This window comes from Manis pentadactyla, chromosome X (assembly GCF_030020395.1).
Source record: "Manis pentadactyla isolate mManPen7 chromosome X, mManPen7.hap1, whole genome shotgun sequence".
In the NCBI taxonomy this organism is placed as follows: domain Eukaryota; kingdom Metazoa; phylum Chordata; class Mammalia; order Pholidota; family Manidae; genus Manis; species Manis pentadactyla.
In genome coordinates, this window is record NC_080038.1 from 96,418,842 (window position 1) to 96,438,459 (window position 19,618).

A 19,618-nucleotide genomic window follows, 5' to 3' on the forward strand; every position below is an offset into this window, starting at 1 on the left:
TATAATGCAATGAACCAGTATTTTCCAGATGACTGAGTATAATGTTATAAAATTATGCATGGGTAAAGATCCATTCCAAGTGTAAAATACATCAATGAAATTTAATGGAACAAAGTATAAAGAGTTCATTGATAAGGTTTCAGTTTCTGTATTGCAGCTAATCCTTAGGAGATTACCACTTAACAAGTTTTGGTGGAGTATCAAAGACTAATATCCACAATTTTCTGAAAAGGCTATTAAAGTATTCCATTCTTTTCCAACTATATAACTGTGTGAGGCTGATTTTCTTCCTGTGCTTCAATCAAAACAACATATCTTAACAAATTCAATGCAAAAGCAGAGAACCCAGCTATATTCATTTAAGTCAGAAACACAAAAGAGATTTGTAGAAATGTAAAACTATGTCACCTTATCAATTTTTTGGAGAATAGTTATTTTTCACAAAATATGTCATTTATGTTGGCTATAATGGGTTTATTATTTTTTAATGAATTAATAAACATTTAAATATTTCTGTTTTAATTTCTAATATGGTAAAAAATTGATAGATATAATCTGTATAAACAGAAGCTCTTTGTGGATCCTCTGATTTTTAGGAATGTAAAGAATCTCAAGACTAAAAGTTTGAGAATCACTGTCATAGCCTTAGGGGGTGGCAGTAGGAATAAAAAACTGAAAAGACAAATTTTAGGAGAAATTGTAAAGGAAGAATTGATATGACCTGGTACTTAAACTAGATTAAGGGAAGAGTCAGAAGAAGAAGATCTGAGTTTGTAAGTCAGCATGACTCATAATGAAGGTACCTTTGACAGTAAAAGGAAATTTGTGAGAAGGAGGTAGTTTCGGAGGGAATATGTTTGGATTTAGGTGTACAAAGGTTGAGGTTACAAGGCATTCCTAGAAATTCACTCAATGACTGAACTAGTATTGGGAATACAAATATGAATAAAACATAATATATGTGAGACTTGCATGCCATATATTAGGTGTTTATATACACAGTATTTCATCAATTCTCAGATGCCATCAGTTATAAGATGCATCATTATCTTATGAACTACTAGAAAAGACTGCTGCCATTGAAACTGTCACATTGATTACAGGATTAGTCCTATTTTCAGAGATGTTAAAATATAAAAAAAAGAAATTTAGACTATGTGAAGTATTTTTTTTCTATTCCCAAAGATCTGAAAGTTCTTTTTATTCTTATATCAGTATTTTTTAAAAATGTATTGAGCACTTACAATTTTCTATACTTGGGCAATCACTAACCTCATGTGATTAGTGAGCACTGGAAATGTGGCTAGGCCAAACTGAAATGTGCTGTAAGCGTAAGATGCACACCAGATAACTGGTTTCAACCCATTTAAGCATCTTGCCAAACTTACAAGATAGACACTTTTATCCTCACTTTAGAGATGAGGAATCGGAGGCACAGAGGAGCCAAATAATGACCCAGGGTCACATGACTAGAGCCAGGATTCATCGGAAATGATATCATTGCCATTTTAGAGATGAGACAACTGAGGCATGGAAAAGTTAAGTAACTTTGTCAGGGTTAAGCTACGCAGTAAGAGGCTGAGCTTCAAAGAACTTTGAATGTAGTAGAGGAAAAAGTACAGGGTGATAAATCCTATGATAGCATCCATAGGGTTCTATGGGAGACATCAAAATAAGACTAGGGATAAGGGCTAAAGTTACAGGAATTTGTTTTCAACAGGAAGAGAGATGCCTCTTCTGACAATAAGCAAAAAGGATGGGTGTTGATGTTATTAAATTTATGGGTTAGTGGGGGACACAGTTGGAATTCCTTTCCTGCCCAGTATTGGTGATTTTTTTTCAATTTTTCACTCAAGTAGGAGACAAGGTCTGCTGAGAGTGAGGAGGGGAAGATAGAACATTGTGTTTGAGGACAGTAAATTTGAAATAGCTCCTGATGGAAGTGGGAATAGGAGATGAGTAGAGACAGAAGTTTTGAAGACCCAGATGAGGTTAGAGAGCTCAAATTTGTGATGTTACTAATATGTAAGGGTAGGGAATTTCTCCAGGGTAAGACAAGGAGGCAAGAGAGTGATTGAGCTGATGAGCCAGAGGATCTTAGAGAGAGAAAGGAAGAAGGTGAAGACAGAAGAGGGCAGATTGGGAGCACACACAGCTGAGGTTCAGGATACCTTGGTGACATTCAAGGCATGTATTGGGATTAAAAGATGAAATAATAGGAAGTTGTAGCATTGGAGTTTAAGATTTCAGGAGGATATGGTTCAATGTGATGACAAAAGTCAGAGTGACCATGTGGTGAGCTATTGAGGTAGAGTGAGGTAATGAAGGTTATTGGAACTGAAATTTTCTGTATCCTTATGGATTTGTTGTTTTCGTTGCCCATCCATCAATTACTGAGTGACGTATGTTGAAAATATCCCACTATGAAAGTAGCTTTGTCAGTTTTTACTTTATATGTATTTGACTCTATTATTAGGTGTATGCACAATTACAGTTTTCATGTTGTCCTGGTGAATCAAACCTTTTATCATGGAGTTAACCCTTTGTTGTTAGAAATGCGTTTTGTTTTAGTCTGTTTTGTCTGATACTGACATTGCCACTGGCTTTATTTTGACTAGTAGTTGATTTGTTTATTTCCATCTTTTGTGTTTTTTTAACTTTTTTTGTCCTCATGTCTTAGATGCTTCTTTTAAATAACATATAGCTAGATTTTATTTTTAAATCCTCTTTGATGATTTTTTTGCTTTTACCTGGAGAATTTGTTTATTTATGTATCTTTATAGTGCTTATTGATATAATAGAAGTAAATTCAAATATGCTATTTTGAGCTTTCTAAATGATCTGCTTTTTTCTGATTCTTTTCTTCTATCCCTCTTATTTTGGATTGATTGTGGTTTTCCTCTATTCTTATTTGGAAATTACACATTTTATGTGTGTTCTTTTAGGTATTATACCTATTTTAACATGCATATATAATGTAAAACATAAAACAATGTCACTCTACTATTTTTCTTTTGTTTGGAAAATACAGTTTTTCATAACAGGTCGTTTATGTTAGCACATAAAGGGTTTATGATTTTTTAATGAATTAATAAACACTTAAAACTTTCTCAGTTTTTATTGCTAATATGGTTTTTCTTAAAGTCTAAAGGTAACCAATATCTTTACCTTCATCTTGAGCAATACAAGGACCTTAAAATGCTTTAATTCTGATCATATCCCTACCAGATTATATGCTATTGTCTGGTTTTAGATACAGCTCATACTTCTCCATCCTGCTCCAAATATACATGAAGTAGACATTACTCACAGCTACTATTTGTTTAGATTTGCCCACATATTTATCAATATCTTTGCTCATTTGTTTTTGCATCTCAGACCTTTAACTTGAGATGGTTTTCCCTAAGAGTATATCCTTTTAGAATATTCTTTTGGTGAGAATCTTTTGATGGTAAACTCCCTTTGTCTGAAAATGTCTTTATTGTGCTCTTGTTCCTGAATATTGGTTTTGCTGTGTGTATAACTCTAGGGCAACACTTAAATTCTCTCAAGACATTGACAATATTCCACTGGCTCCTCTTTCCATTGCCGTTGAATCAGTTGAACTGTAATCTGTTGTTTCTTCTTTTCTCTCTGGATACTTTTAAAAACCAGCCTTACTGAGATGTAATTCACATACCATACAATCCACCCACTTACGGTATGCAATTTACTACTACGGTTTGTAGTATGTTTACATATATGTGGAATCATGAACATAGTCAATTTTAGAACATCTTCATTACCCTTTTTAGCTCTCACCCACTGACTTCCTATTTGGGGGTTCCTAAGCAGCTCCTAGTCTATTTTCTGTCTTTGAGATTTACCTATTCTGGACATTTTATACAAATGGAATCATATAATATGTGGTCTTTTATGACAGGCTTCTTTCACTTAGCATAATGTTTTTAAGATTCATCCATGTAGCATGTATGAGTACTTAGTTTTTTCAACCTGTTATATTTTTTCCATACATAAAATTTACCATTTCAACTATTTTAAGTGTATAATTCACTGACATTAGTTGCATTCACAGTGTTGTACAACCATGATTAACTGTTTCCATAACTTTTTTATTACCCTAAACAGAAACTCTCTACCCATTAAATACTCCCCTTTCCTTTTCCCCCCAGTCCCTGGTAACCTCTAACCTATTTTCTGTCTCTTATGAATTTGCCTATTCTAGGTACCTCGTATAAGTGGAATCATACAATATTTGTCCTTTTGTGTCTAGCTCACTTTTTTTCTGTCATTGAATCTTTATTTTACATGTTTGCATTTCAGCAAGAGAATCCATTCCATACGTCACCCTAATTGAAAGCCCTGCCCATTATAAATTACATAAATACTCTTCAGTGATCATCAGTGTTAAAAAAACATTACTGAAAACTCCTTCTGCAGCCCAATCTAACCTGGAAAGCAAATTATATTTATGGACATTTTCTTCTCCAAATGAAACTTATTTCTCGATTAGATGTGTCTGACTTCTTTTGAGGTCACATGACTAGGCAAATCCAATTTATGATCTGCAAAAGCTACTTAAGGCATCAAGAAACCCCCTTGTGTAGACAGGATTTGGGATCCTTTTGTAATAAGTATCTTAAATACTAAGAAGGCTGACCCTCTGGCCCCCCTCTGTCTTACTTGACTGCCCACTATAAAACCCCAAACCTTGTCTCAAAATAAGATTACTGTCTTGGGAGTGAGTTAGCTTTTCTGTTTTACTTTGACCTTTACTGACTTTAAAACTCCTCTTTCCCAAGTGGTCTGTCTGCAGACTTCCTACCACCAGAATTCCATTAGGTCCGTGGTGCAGCACAACCAAATCCTCACTCCTACACCTCCTTGTCCTTCTCTCTCTCTGCTATCTTCACACAGCATCTCAGGGGATATGTATGTTCCTATGTCTTACCAGTGAGACATTGAAAAGCATTATTTTTCAAGCATAAACCATGCAGAGGGGGCAGATGCATTGCCAGGCTACAAAAGAAGCGCCTGGGGAATTCGAAGAGTGTTCAGCTTGCCAGTCAGTAACTATAGTCCAGGGGGTGACAAGTATTAGGATCAACTCAGGATGATCTCTTTTAAAGACTTTCTGGTGGTTGGCTTCTTTCACGTAGCATAATGTCTTCAAAGTTTATCTGTGCTGTAACATATATCAGGACTTCATTCATTTTTATGGCTGAATAATATTCCATTATGTGTATGTACCACATTTTGTTTATCCATTCATGTGTTGATGAACTCTTGGGTTGTTTCTACCTTTTTGCTAACATGAATAATGCTGGCATGAACACTGGCATATGAATATCTGTTCAAGTCCCTGCTTTCACTTCACTTGGATATATAACTAGGAGTGGAATTATTGTATCATAGTGGTAATTCTGTGGTTAGCATTTTGAGGAACCACTAAACTGTTTTCCCCAGTGGCTATACCATTTTACATCCCTACCAGCAGTGTTATGAGGGTTCCAGTTTCATCAAATCCTCACCAACACTTTTTATCTGATTTTTTTTATTATAGCCATCTTGGTATACATGGTATTTCATTCTGGTTTTGATTTGTATTTCCTTAATAACTAGTAATGTTGACCATCTTTTGATGTGCTTATTGGCCATTTGTATATCTTTGGAGAAATGTCTGTTTAGATCCTTTGCCCATTTTTAACTGAGTAGTCTTTTTATTATTGGGTTTATGTGTTCTTTCTATATTTTAGGTTAAAGTCCCTATCATATATATGATTTATATGGGAGGTACAACCAAGGTGGAACCACTTTAAATTCTTCACTTGAGATTTTCCAGCTTATACTATTAGTGTAAATTCAAACTGTAGACCTGTATAGGGCCAGCTTGTGGCTACAGATTCGTGGGAGAGATTTTCCTTTTACCCAACCCCAAAGCCAAGACAAGCAAATTTATATGGTGTCCTCTTCAGCACAATGGGGTTTGTTTTTATTTTATATCCATACACTTATGGTGTAGCTCTTAGGGGCTCCCAGTTTTCTGCTCTCTTGCATGTTCCACATACTGGGTGGGCCCTAAGCTCTATCTCCTGCCTACCCTACTCCTGCCTCCTTTTGTAACTATTAAAGCCAGAAGTTTGAGATTTCTGAGATTTGGCAGAAAATCCTGGGGTGAGAGCTTGTTCAATATTCAGTGTTCCCACTTTCACTTTGTACTGGGGAACTTCAGATTCTTTGCATTCATCCCAGCTCAGAAATGTACTTAACCAGACGGATGCAATGTAAATAACATTGCTGAGTTGGTAAGAAAGCAGGTAGGGTCATTCAGGATATCTACTGTACAATATTTCTATAAATGGCAATCAGGTAATTGGAATTGAGAAGGTCAGTAAGCTATAAGGCCAAGGTAATTTGTTTGATATAAATGTTAAAGTATTCCAGCATGATACTGGGATTAGGGTTAGAGTAGAAGACTGAATCAGATTCCTAAGTCCTCAGTGAAGTTTTGGAAGTTACTAAGAGGTTAGTAGTGGGTAGGGCACAGGTAAGTTAGAGGTAGTAGGGTTGGACAGACTAAGTCTCAGTGGGAATCTTTTTCTGTGAAAACATGAAAGAGTAGTGATCTTGAAGTGTCAAAAAGTAAGAATGCTCATCCATCCTGCTTGCCTGTGGTACACAGGAGTGGATGAATGATGAGTAGTATGTGAGTGACTCTCCCTTTCCTTTGACATCTCTCTTAACCTCATATTTTTTTTGTTCATAAACTGACCAAGTTGAAATACAAATGAATTCTGTATTTAAGCATACTCTGTAAAGGATGGGAAATAATAAAGCATGCTTTCCTCTTGTAATAGCTCACTAGACTGGTTCTTCCAGGCAGGGACTAAACTTTTTATAACCCAAGTTTTAATAATACCATTCATGGCACATAGAATGCAAACTTCATAAGAGCAGGCCTTTTTGTCTGTTTTATTCACTGCTTAATAAATATTTGTTTCATGAGTGAATGAATGAATAGGAAACTGCTCATAAATTTTTATCAAGTCATTTGCAATATACTTGAGTAGTATTTCAATTCAGTTTTCATGATGCTGGCTAGACAGTTTCTTGCTCAGCTTCGCAGAAGTGAAGGGGGCCTACTTTATTCCTTTTTTTTCTTTTTTCTATCTTTAAAAAATACCGAAGTGTAATATACATACAGAAAATTGCACATATCATAAATGATCAACTCAATTAATTTTTATAAACTGAACACATTTGTATAAACATCACCCAGATCAAGAGATAAGGAGCTGAACTTTACAAGCATTACTACAGAAAAGTTATTTTCATATAATTTGGTGGGAGCCTGATTCTGTAGTGGCTCAAATGCGGTAGTTAGGCAATTATAAAGTCTTAAATGCATATAATCCTTTCCTTTGAAGATATGATTAAAAGAGAATGTCAAATTTCCTATAAAGCTGGAGCCAGGCAAGTGATTGTGTGATTCATTTCATACCCAACATGTTAAATAGTGTTACTAATGGTTCCTATCCTAGGGATATGAGATAATAAGTTTTTTACTGTAAGTTACTATATTTTGCAAAGAATATGGCAGACTTGGTCATAATATGTATTTTTCCCTTAAAAGAAGATCTTGTATCTAAATTCATGCTCTTACAAGTACATTGAGTCTTTTTGAACCCATTTCTGAGTAGAAGAGAAACAATATGGAATCCTGTACTTTACAGTCATGACTACCAAAATATTTTGACTTTGTTTAAAAAAAGCTTTTATTGCCTTCTCTAGTCCCATTAAATAATTTACTTTTTCAGTTTCCTAACAGTCTAGATCAGGTGTTTGCAAATTTTTTCTTAAAGTTCCAAGTAATAAATATTTAGGCTTATAAGCCCATTACTGTTACAACTATGCACTCTGCTTAGTGAAGGCAGGTATAGACAATACATAAATGAATGACTGTGGCTGTATAACAATAAAAACTTTATTTACAATAACCAGCAGTGGGCTGGATTTGACCCACATGTTGTTGTTTAACCATCCTTACAATAGTTTATTTCCTTGTCTGATGTATAGATGTTCTTATTTAATGGACTCCAAATTTGAGGGGTAGTTTCTTTTATGTTTTATTTTGGGGCTATCATTTTTTTCCCTTTATGAAAGAAAAACTCTCACTCTTGGGTCATGAAGATATTCTCCTATCTTTTCATCTAGAACATACATTGGCAAAGTTTTCCTGTGAAGGGCTAGATAGCAAATATTTTAGGTTTTGCAGGCCATACAGTCTCTGTCAAAACTACTCAGCTCTGCTGTAATAAGAAGGCAGGTTTAGACAGAATGAGTGTGGCTATATTCTGATAAAACTTGATTTATAAAAACAGGTAGACTGTAGTTTGCTGACCCGTGACCTAGAATAAAACCTAAACAAGTGGACACTCAAAGTGAAATGGTGTCAGGGAACCAGTCATTTAGTAATTTAACAATGTATTGAGTGTGTGGTCTTTGCCAAATTGAGGGCTAAATGGTTACTTAAATTATGGCATATTAAGACCATTGGAAATGATCATTTTGAAGATAAAACAGCATGGGAAGGTACTTTTAAGTGAGAAACCAGGAAAAAGTTTTAATATGGACTACTGGAAAGAATACATGAAGTTTTGTTAGGTGTTTTTGGTTTTTTTCCAAATTGTCTGCACTGCTTTTTTTTTTAATTCTTTATTAACTTGTGATTGATATACACTGTTACGAAGGTTTCACATTTTAAAAAATGTGGTTACTACATTTACCCATATTATCAAGTTTTCACCCACACCCCAATGCAGTCACTGTCCATCAGTGCAGCAAGATGCCACAGATCCACTATGTGCCTTCTCTGTGCTACACTGTTCTCCCCATGATCCCCCACACCATGTGTACTAAACATAATACCCCTCAGTCCCCTTCTCCCTCCCTCCACACCCACCCTCCCGTACCCCTCCCTTTTGGTAACCACTAGTTCATTCTTGGAGTCTCTGAGTCTGCTGCCATTTTGTTCCTTCAGTTTTGCTTCATTGTTGTACTCCACAAATGAGAGAAATCATTTGGCATTTGTCTTTGTCCGCCTGGCTTACTTCACTGAGCATAATGTCCTCCAACTCCATCCATGTTGTTGCAAATGGTAGGATTTGTTTCTTTCTTATGGCTGAATAGTATTCCATTGTGTATATGTACCACCTCTTCTTTATCCATTCATCTACTGTTGGACATTTAGGTTGCTTCCATATCTTGGCTATTGTAAAAAGTGCTATAATAAACATAGGGGTGCATATGTCTTTTTGAATCTGAGAAGTTGTATTCTTTGGGTAAATTCCAAGGAGTGGGATTCCTGGGTCAAATAGTATTTCTATTTTTAGTTTTTTAAGGAACCTCCATATTGCTTTCCACAATGGTTGAAGTAGCTTACATTCCCACCAGCAGTGTAGGAGGGTTCCCCTTTCTCCACATCCTCACCAGCATTTGTTGTTCTTAGATTTTTCAATGCTGGCCATCCTTACTGGTGTGAGGTGATATCTCATTGTGGTTTTAATTTACATTTCCCTGATGATTAGTTATGTGGAGCATCTTTTCATGTGTCTGTTGGCCATCTGAGTTTCTTCTTTGGAGAACTGTTTCTTCATATCCTCTGCCCATTTTTTAATCAGGTTATTTGCTTTTTGGGTGTTGAGGTGGGTAAGTTCTTTATATATTTTGGATGTTAACCCCTTGTTGGATATGTCATTTACAAATATATTCTCCCATACTGTAGGATGCCTTTTTGTTCTGTTGATGATGCCCTTTGCCATACAAAAACTTTTTAGTTGATGTAGTACCATGAGTTCATTTTTGCTTTTGTTTCCCTTTCTTGAGGAGATGCATTCATGAAGAAGTTGCTCTTGCTTATATTCAGGAGATGTTTGCCTATGTTTTCTTCTAAGAGTTTTATGGTTTCATGACTTACATTCAAGTCTTTAATCCATTTCGAGTTGACTTTTGTGTATGGGGTTAAACAATAATCCAGTTTCATTCTCTTGCATGTAGCTGTCCCGTTTTGCCAACACCAGCTGTTGAAGAGGCTGTCATTTCCCCATTGTATGTCCATGGCTCCTTTATCATATATTAATTGACCATATATCGTTGGGTTTATATCAGGGCTCTCTAGTCTGTTCTGTTGGTCTATGGGTCTGTTCTTGTGCCAGTACCAAATTGTCTTGATTACTGTGGCTTTGTAGTAGAGCATGAAGTTGGGGAGCGTAATTCCCCCTGCTTTTTTCTTCCTTCTCAGGATTGCTTTGGCTATTCGAGGTCTTTTGTGGTTCCATATGAATTTTAGGACGATTTTCTCTAGTTCATTGAAGAATGCTGTTGGTATTTTGATAGGAATTGCATTGAATCTATAGATTGCTTTAGGCAGGATAGCCATTTTGACAATATTAATTCTTCCTTTCCATGAGCACGGGATGTGTGTCCATTTATTGGAATCTTCTTTAATTTCTCTCATGAGTGTCATGTAGTTTTCAGAGTATAGGTCTTTCACTTCCTTGGTTAGGTTTATTCCTAGGTATTTTATTCTTTTTGATACAATTATGAATGGAATTGTTTTCCTGATTTCTCTCTTTGCTAGTTCATTGTTAGTGTACAGGAATGCCACAGATTTCTGTGTATTAATTTTGTATCCTGCAACTTTGCTGAATTCAGATATTAGATCTAGTAGTTTTGGAGTGGATTCTTTAGGGTTTTTTATGTACAATATCATGTCATCTGCAAACAGGGACAATTTAACTTCTTCCTTGCCAATCTGGATGCCTTTCATTTCTTTCTGTTGTCTGATGCCGTGGCTAGGACCTCCAGTACTATGTTCAATAGAAGTGGGGAGAGTGGGCATCCTTGTTCCCAATCTTAAAGGAAAAGCTTTCAGCTTCTCGCTGTTAAGTGTAATGTTGGCTGTGGGTTTGTCATATATGGCCTTTATTATGTTGATGTACTTGCCCTCTATACCCATTTTGTTGAAAGTTTTTATCATGAATGGATGTTGAATTTTGTCAAATGCTTTTTCAGCCCCTATGGAGGTTATCATGTGGTTTTTGTCCTTTTTGTTGATGTGGTGGATGATGTTGATGGATTTTCAAATGTTGTACCATCCTTGCATCCCTGGAATAAATCCTACTTGATCATGATGGATGATCTTTTTGATGTATTTTTGAATTTGGTTTGCTAATATTTTGTTGAGTACTTTTGTTCTATGTTCATCAGGGATATTGGTCTGTCATTTTCCTTTTTTGTGGTGTCTTTGCCTGGTTTTGGTATTAAAGTGATGCTGGCCTCATAGAATGAGTTTGGAAGTATTCCCTCCTCTTCTATTTTTTGGAAAACTTTAAGGAGAATGGGTATTAGGCCTTCACTAAATGTTCGATAAAATTCAGTGGTGAAGCCATCTGGTCCAGGGGTTTTGTTCTTAGGTAGTTTTTTGATTACCAGTTCAATTTCATTGCTTGTAATTGGTCTGTTCAGATTTTCTGTTTCTTCTTTGGTCAGCCTTGGAAGGTTGTATTTTTCTAGAAAGTTGTCCATTTCTTCTAGGTTATCCAGTTTGTTAGCATATAATTTTTCATAGTATCCTCTAATAATTCTTTGTATTTCTGTGGTGTCCATAGTGATTTTTCCTTTCTCATTTGTGATTCAGTTTATGTGTGTAGACTCTCTTTTTTTCTTGATAAGTCTGGCTAAGGGTTTATCTATTTTTTTTATTTTCTCAAAGAACCTCCTCTTGCTTTCATTGATTCTTTCTAGTTTTTTACATCCAAAATAATTTTTTTAATGCTTAATGGATTGCTAATTAAAACTGTTTTTTATCACTGCTATGTAGCATGAAAAAGGGAAGCTTCATAAAACTTGTTCAGTGAAGTCCTGAAGCCTTTTTACTTAATCAGTATAAGATTGACATTTGAGGAAAATGTGTTGCTTTGCTTCTCTGTTCAAGATATATTGTCATTTTTCTTTTTAAAATTCTTATTTTTAACAGTGCCCTTATGTCTGCCATTTGTTGTATTTACTTACCAGAAAAGAGAATGGTGAGTATTTTCATTCCAGTTTTATTACATTCACTCTGGAATTAGCATTTGTATTGTCTTAAAAAAAGTTAACTATCAGCATTAGTTCTATGACTGGATTTTGTGGGAATTGATTTTTAGTATTTTTATCTAAGAGCATCTGATTAATGGCTTAGCCACATAAAGTGTGTGTCTGCATATATCCACACATTTTTTAAGCTACACGAACCATGCAGTTTCTTTTTTTCTAAACTACATGCATAGTATTTCTTCTTTTTACCTTTTCTAGTCAAACCATTTCGTGTGAGAAAGCTGCTTGATCTTCAGTCCAGAATGGTGAGTACTGAAAAGACCTAAAACTGGCCAGAGCTAGGTACTGGGCTATGAATGAGGCTTTGGGAATATAAAATTGAATGAGTCATAATCTTTAAGGAACTTATTATTGTCTGGGAAGCTCAGTCAAGAAAATAAAAAAATCAGAACCAAACTGAGGGCAAAGAGGAATGGTGATGCTTGAGGGAAATTTTAAGAGATGAATAGGATTTAACTAGATAAAGAAGTAACAGAAGAGCATTCCTGGCAGAGGGAGCAGCATGAGTGAAGACATGTAAATGTCAAACAGCAGAAAGTGTTTAGGGAACTGGATTGGTATGGCTAGAAAATAAGTGTCAGGGAATAGTCAAAAAGGACTACTTTATTTTTCTATGAAGGTATCATTGTTATACAGTCTTATGAAGGTTTCACATGAGCAACATTGTGGTTACTACATTCCCCTGTATTATCAAGTCCCCACCACACCCCATTACAGCCACTGTCCATCGGCATAGGACTACTTTATTTTATTAAAGTGATTAGTTTATTTTCTTTTGTGAATGTAATCTAGGAAAGTATTCTTGTCTGGATACTTAAACTTCAGTATATTCCCTGGCCATAATCTCTTGTCCTTACAGTTCTCTTGCATTATTTCCACTATACCTGCCAGGTAACAGAAATCTGTGAAGCTTTGGGTATAAAACAATAAGAAGTTGTGCTTATGCCTAACTGCTGAAGCCTGCATGATCTATCTAAAGGCATTTAAATGTAACGAAAAACAAACACGTGCACATTCATGCTTCAGTGTGAGATTTTCTTTAGTATAGTTCAATGATTGTTCTTGTCTTATAGCTTCCTGTTTTGGTTCTGTGGGTATAATATCTTCTCTTAGCTCTCTGAGGATATTAATGATGTTTTTGTCCAAATTGGATTTTATTTCTCATTAAGAGAAATTGTGAAAAAGATGTACACTTTTCCATGTTAACAGCAAAACTTTTCAATGGAATAAGAAAATTTCTACCATAAATAAGATCTTGCTCATTTGTATTAACTGAAACAACAGTGTATGTTCAAGTTAAAAAAATGATTTACTACATGATTGTCTAAAAATTAAAAACCCAGACATTAAATGTATGGCTTCATTGTTAACATTCTGTATAGTATGTTACTAAGTTATTCCATTATCAGCACCTATATATAAAGATACATTCATAAAAATTTTTTGATTAGCTGGGTTTTGGTGAATTTGATCAAGTCCAAATAATATCAAACCAGGAAGATATAGCCATGCTCACATGTAACTGAGCATGTCTAACGGTAACAGGTATAATCAACATATGTCAGCAAATATACTGGATATGTGAATTCCTGGTACCTGCAAAGGCATGTATTCCCTCTATACCCATCCATGCACCATAACTCCTGATCCATAAGGGAAACCACAGAAATTGTCTTTCTGCAGGCAAGTGATGGGAAGTGGAGCAGGCATGTTCTCTTACACGCACTAGATCCTACTGAGAGCAATCTTTGGAACAGGAAGGGAAGTTAGGTCTCATCTTGAGGGTTGGTGAGGATGGTTTCTGGGTTTCTCCTTCTATTAGGCATATTCTGTGTGACTGAGGCTGTGATTTTTTTCTGTTCCCAGCTTTGTGTCTCTTTCCCCAGAGTTTCTTTAGTTTGTTTGGTCTTGCACTGTAGGGACTTTTCTCAAAGGCCCAATAAACCTTGTTTGTCTTCTTAATAGTAAAGTACTAAAATGGGAAACTTGTTCATGTTAGCAGAACTTGTTCATGGTAGGACCTTGATGTTTCATTGGGGAGCCCCCCAGATGATTGCATCACTTTTCCCAGAGAGGAATTATCCTCCTTCCTGTCCAGGGATTATATTGGGTTTCTCTAGAGAAACAGAACCAATACCATGTATATTTATATATAGAAATAAATTATAAGGAATTGGTTCACATGACTATGGAGGCTAGCAAATCCAAAATGTGCAAGGTGGACCAGCGGGCTAGAGACCAGGAGAGCAATGTTCCAGTTTAAGTGTGAAGGCAGTCTGCTGTCATACTAGGAACAGCCAGTGTTGAAGATGAAGTCTGAAGGCAGGTCTGCTAGAGAATTCTCTTGTTTCAGGGAGGCTGGTCTTTTTGTTCTACATCTGCCTTCAACTGATTGAATGAGGCCTACCTATGTTATCACGGGCAGTTGGCTTTACTCAAAAGTCTACCAATTTAAATGTTAATCTTATCCAAAATACCTTCATAGAAAAAACCAGAATAATCTTTGGCCAAATATCTGGGCACCCTGTGGCCCAGACAACTTGACACATATAAAATTAACCATCACAGGGATATAAACCTGGCTATTAGCACTGTGGGACATAAGCAATGGAAAGTGATAAATAAGGGTCCTGGTACCCTCCCTCAGCTGTGCCTACTGTCTGAGTCCAGCTTCATCTTTAGAGGGTAAAACCCTGTTTTTGTTAGTGTCATGAAGGAATTTGGGGTTCTAGCTTTTTCTTGCTTAGGCTTTCAACCAACCCTTCTGTTTTCTGCCCCTTTTACACCTATACTTCAGAGGTATGTGGTCCCTCAAATTCCTGAGTCTTTCTAGTTCTCAAGAATGAATCTGCTCTTTTGAGACTTTTTCTGTTGCTGCCTTAGGTTTTGTTTTCTCTGTTCTGCTAAGTTGTAACTATTTATCCATCTTCAATCTAGGTTCCAAAATCTTGTTGAAATCTCCTTTGCTGTGGTCTCCTCTCTTGTTCTCGTTGAACCTGTGCTTTTATGCCTTTTCATTCCTTCACTTTTTAGTAGGGCTTTGGGAGGACCTGGAATTAAACACTTGTGTTCAATATGCCATGTTTAACTGGAAGTCCCTTTAAAAAAAAGAGAGATTGTTAACTTTTTAACAACAGAGATAGGGGTTTAATTAACTAGACAATGAGTTATAAAGGTCTCTCCAGAACTAAATATTTGCTCTATCAAAAAATATTCCAACTCAAAGCAAACACAGACACTAATTGATAATGAGTTTAGAGATCTGAAGATATTTCAACATAAGTAAACTGGGTCATTTTGGTTTTGTTATAAATTTAATTTCAGGAAAATTTTGTAAAATGGGAATACCATATTTCTAAGCCCCACTTTCTGCCTCCCTTTTTTTGTACAGTATTTGATTAAAAATTGTAATAAAACAATTTTGTTACTTCCTTGGAATTCATTTTAGTGGTATGCTTTTTCTGGACAGCCAGATATAACATAGGTAACCAGCAGTAATGACTTCTGTCATTGTAAAATTGTTTTTGATAAGACTTGTTTCAGTTATATCAAGCTACATAACTATTGCATACCAGTTGTTAAGGTTTCCTAATTAATTTTCCAGTAATTATGATAATAAGATATTAATATTTCATCTGCTCTGTTTTCTTGGCTTCCGTTTTTGTCCTCCTGCTTTGCTGTCTAAATCAAGAATGAGTAAACTTTGAGCCCTGAGTATGCTACCAGTGAGAGTAAGTCATGCAAGCAGGTGTGGCTGGTAAGCCTAAACAGTGGGCAGAGAAGAAGAGAGAAAATATAAGGAAGAAGTAAAATAGGGGAGAAAAGTAGTGAAAGAGAAGACCACAGGTTGGCAAGGGTTATTTTATGAAAGTTGCTTTAAATGTCTGGTTATTCATTCTTTGATTTTATGTACCGTCTTCTTGTAGCTATACCTCTTAGTAAAATTAGGGTCCGAATATATGTTTAATGTGTTTATTTTATTGTTCCTTTTTTTTTCTTATTGGCCATAGAATTAAAAATTGAGTACTGTTATTTTATTGCAGGGAATGCAGCCTCATCTCCAGGCTTTGTTGTCACTATATAAGTTCTTTGTTCCCACTTTGATTTCTGTATCTTTGCCTGTAAGGAAGAAGGTAAGGAATTAAGGAGTGGCAAGTTGTGTTAAGATTGAAATCTGTTATTTTTGATTAGGTTAATTTATAGATTTGGACTAAAATGTTTACTGCATATTGTTTTAAGATTTAGTATTGTGGCACTGTTTCTGGGAAGCTTTTTAGAGATTGGTACTTCATTTTGATTCCATTTGAAGTATTTAATGGAATGCTGATCAGAAAAATAAACTTTAAGTAGATTTACATGGGTGGGTACAAAATACTTCATAATATATTTTCAATTAATGAAGAGTTTTGAATTTTATATTGCTACAGTTTATGAGTACCTACTCTCATGTACTTTTAATCTAAATTTATAGATCTATTTTAAGAATTCAGAGAATCTGTGGAAGACAGCTCTAGTTGCTGTGAGGCAAAGGAATCAGGGACCTTCTCCAGAACCTCTAAAGCTGATGTTAGGTCCAGCTAATGTCCATCCAATAAAAAGAGTAAGTATCTAAAACCCCAAATGACTTCTGCAGCCTTCTTTTATTAAATCTGAACAATAACCATTCAGGTGTTTGAAGAGATTATAGACATTTAAGTATATTTTTATTACTCAGGATTCTGTGCAAACCACATTCAACTCCATTAATTGAACCAGCTTAACAACTGCTTTTACATTTGTAGTTTGTAGTCTGTTTAGTTCATTGATAGATTGTTTTATTGTCTTTCTTCTTTAGAAATGGAATGCTCACTCAGTTATACCAGTGCTAAATTCCAGTAGCTGCATCAAAGAATGTGGAAAAAAAGGGTTGAGGCTTTCTGATTATCTCAGTAGCAATGGATTATTTCCACTAGAACAACTTAAAAGCTTCCCTCAGCTCTTACAGAACATCCATTGCTTAGAGGTATGTGACTGGACCATATGCTTCTTTGCATTTTCCATTTGATCTTCCTGGCCTTTGTTTTGGTTATATATTTCCTATCTGATGATTTCCTTGTTGTTCTGATCTACTTTTCATATACTTACAGTTGGCCAACCATTTTGTCTTCACAGCTGCCTTCTCAGATGGGTGCAGTGCTGAACAACTCTCTGCTACTTCACTATATTAACTGTGTCAGAGATGAGTCAGTCTTACTGAGGCTCTATCACTGGTTGAGTCAAACATTGCAAGAAGGTAAAAATCAATACTTAAAAGCATTGGATGGATGAGGAAGGAACAAGATAGCTTACAAATGGGTTTCTTTTGTAAGGGTGACAAATTCTAGACAGGAGGAACCTTCATATGCTGTAATTATTTCTCTGATAATTCAGAGCTGGAATGCTTCCTTTATTGTAATTTTAAGGGACAGTTAAAAAGGAGATGTGTTAAGGAAAATACTGCTGGATGGCCACCAAAACTCACTGGGTAGCTCCACTTTGATAACCATCACAATTCAAGGCATCTTCATCTTTGTGTTAACTTGCTGTTAAGCCCCCAGAATCATCAGATTAATCCTAAGCAAACTTGGAGGAGACTAATATATAAGTCAGAATGTCAACTTTTTATTTCATAACAAATAATTCTTTGTGGTGACCAAAATGTTCATGTCTGCCAACTAGAATACCTCCTTCTACTTCTGCTATCAGTATATATGGGGGCCAAATTGTCACAAGCAGATTTCCTTAAATTATAGAGTTGAAGGAAAGGGCAGTGAGGGAGTTTTACATCCAAGCTTTAGTAAAGCCTGGTCATCATTTCATTCTTCCAACGGGGTCTGTTTCTCTAGAGATAGTATTTCTGTTGACCAGATTGTTTGTTTCTTGGATAAACTACTCCTGACTCTTCAAGTGTTTAAAGTTGCTTTTAGTCAGTTCCAGACTAACTCTGCTTTTTCTACTTAGAGTTTTTCTTTAGATAGGATATGATACAATTTATTAGGTTATAACTTACTAAAATCCTGCCACTCTTAGATTATCCCCAGCTCACCCGAAGTGAAGTTTAAGGTATTCTCAAACTTGCAATCCATACGTTTATAGTTTCTTGGATTACTATGTAACATAAAGCTAATCACATTCATTGTATGTGAATTTTACCAGTTTATTTTTTCACTATAAGCTTCCCCCTATATTACCAAGTTCTTAGGGAACATCTACTGTCACCTCCACATACATGTTACAGTCAGCAGTGTGAGTTGGCTAGGGTGTATGAGACTGATGACTGGTTTATATTTGTCAGTTTAGAGTATTATGCTAATTATGTTTTGTATAATTTCTATTATTGTTCAACCAGATGCTTATGTTTAATTTTTCTGCTCCAGAGTGTATTTGGTACAAGGTGAAGAGTTATGAAAATGGAGAAGAATTTACTGACTTCCTGGACACTATCATCAGGGCAGAGTGCTTCTTACAAGTAAGATTCTACTTGCTTCACACATAGTCCACCACTTCTTAACAATTTATTTAGATATCCATTGAATACCTTTTTAATGCTTGACATCTTTTGTAAATAGTAATTGTTCACTTCAAAACTCATTATAAATAAAGTTGAACTGATGTTTATTTTGTACCCTTGGATTTGAGGAAAGAATTTGTTAAATTATGCAAGTAAGAGAGAAAGCCCTATAATATGAGAGAACAAACTGAAGATATAATTGATCAATTATAAATGGTCAATTAATTGAATTAGCCAGTGAGATAAATCTCATACTGTCACTACTTGTGTTCTTATAATCAACATTTTTTGAATGTTGAATATGTTCCAGCCAATTAATTATTTGGCCTAGGTAAACCTGAGCTGTACTTTAAGCTGCAGCTCAGGTATCAGCACTGTCAAGAAGCCTAGTCTGGGTTAGATGTTTATTCTCTGCTCCCTTAGCTCTTAGTGTTTACCTGTATAAGGCACTTTCAGCACCTATTTTTCCATACCTTGTGAGCTCCTGGTGGGTGGGAACCATGTTTAATTTGTCTTCATCTATAAGTGTTCCATTTGGCATCTGATACAAAAGAGATGCTCAATAAATGTTTGTTGACCAAATCTTAAGGATTTGGTGTAAAACCATTGAATTGGAAGTTGGGTGTGGATTATGGTGGTGAGGATAAAGGTACTAATTTAGTTTGACTTTTAGGATTTTCACTTGTAAGGATGATAGCATTCACTGAGAAAGGGATTATAAGAGGAGCAGGCTTGGAAGGAAAAATAAATTTTATTTAAAATATACCTGTGGGACATCTAAGAGGTCATATCCATTAGGCAGTTAGGTAATGAGTCTAGAGTTTAGGAATTAGATTTGGGCTACAGTTAATAGATTTAGGACCCACATGATATAGGTGTTGGTTTTAGCTGTGTTATGGATGAGATTATCCAGAGAATTCATGTCAGGAGAAT

At 35.5% G+C, this 19,618-nt stretch overlaps 1 protein-coding gene across 2 annotated transcripts in view; it reads left to right on the top strand.

The window, feature by feature from the left end:
- The window catches only part of CENPI (centromere protein I), a 66,425-nt gene that overhangs the window by 8,642 nt on the left and 38,165 nt on the right, over window positions 1-19,618 (top strand). For both annotated transcript variants that reach the window (XM_036932813.2, XM_036932814.2), the window contains exons 6-12: window positions 12,038-12,086; window positions 12,355-12,401; window positions 16,200-16,289; window positions 16,628-16,756; window positions 16,991-17,158; window positions 17,308-17,428; window positions 18,552-18,643. In XM_036932813.2, coding sequence (XP_036788708.1) covers window positions 12,038-12,086; window positions 12,355-12,401; window positions 16,200-16,289; window positions 16,628-16,756; window positions 16,991-17,158; window positions 17,308-17,428; window positions 18,552-18,643 — 696 coding nt within the window. The remainder of the gene's footprint in view (window positions 1-12,037; window positions 12,087-12,354; window positions 12,402-16,199; window positions 16,290-16,627; window positions 16,757-16,990; window positions 17,159-17,307; window positions 17,429-18,551; window positions 18,644-19,618) is intronic.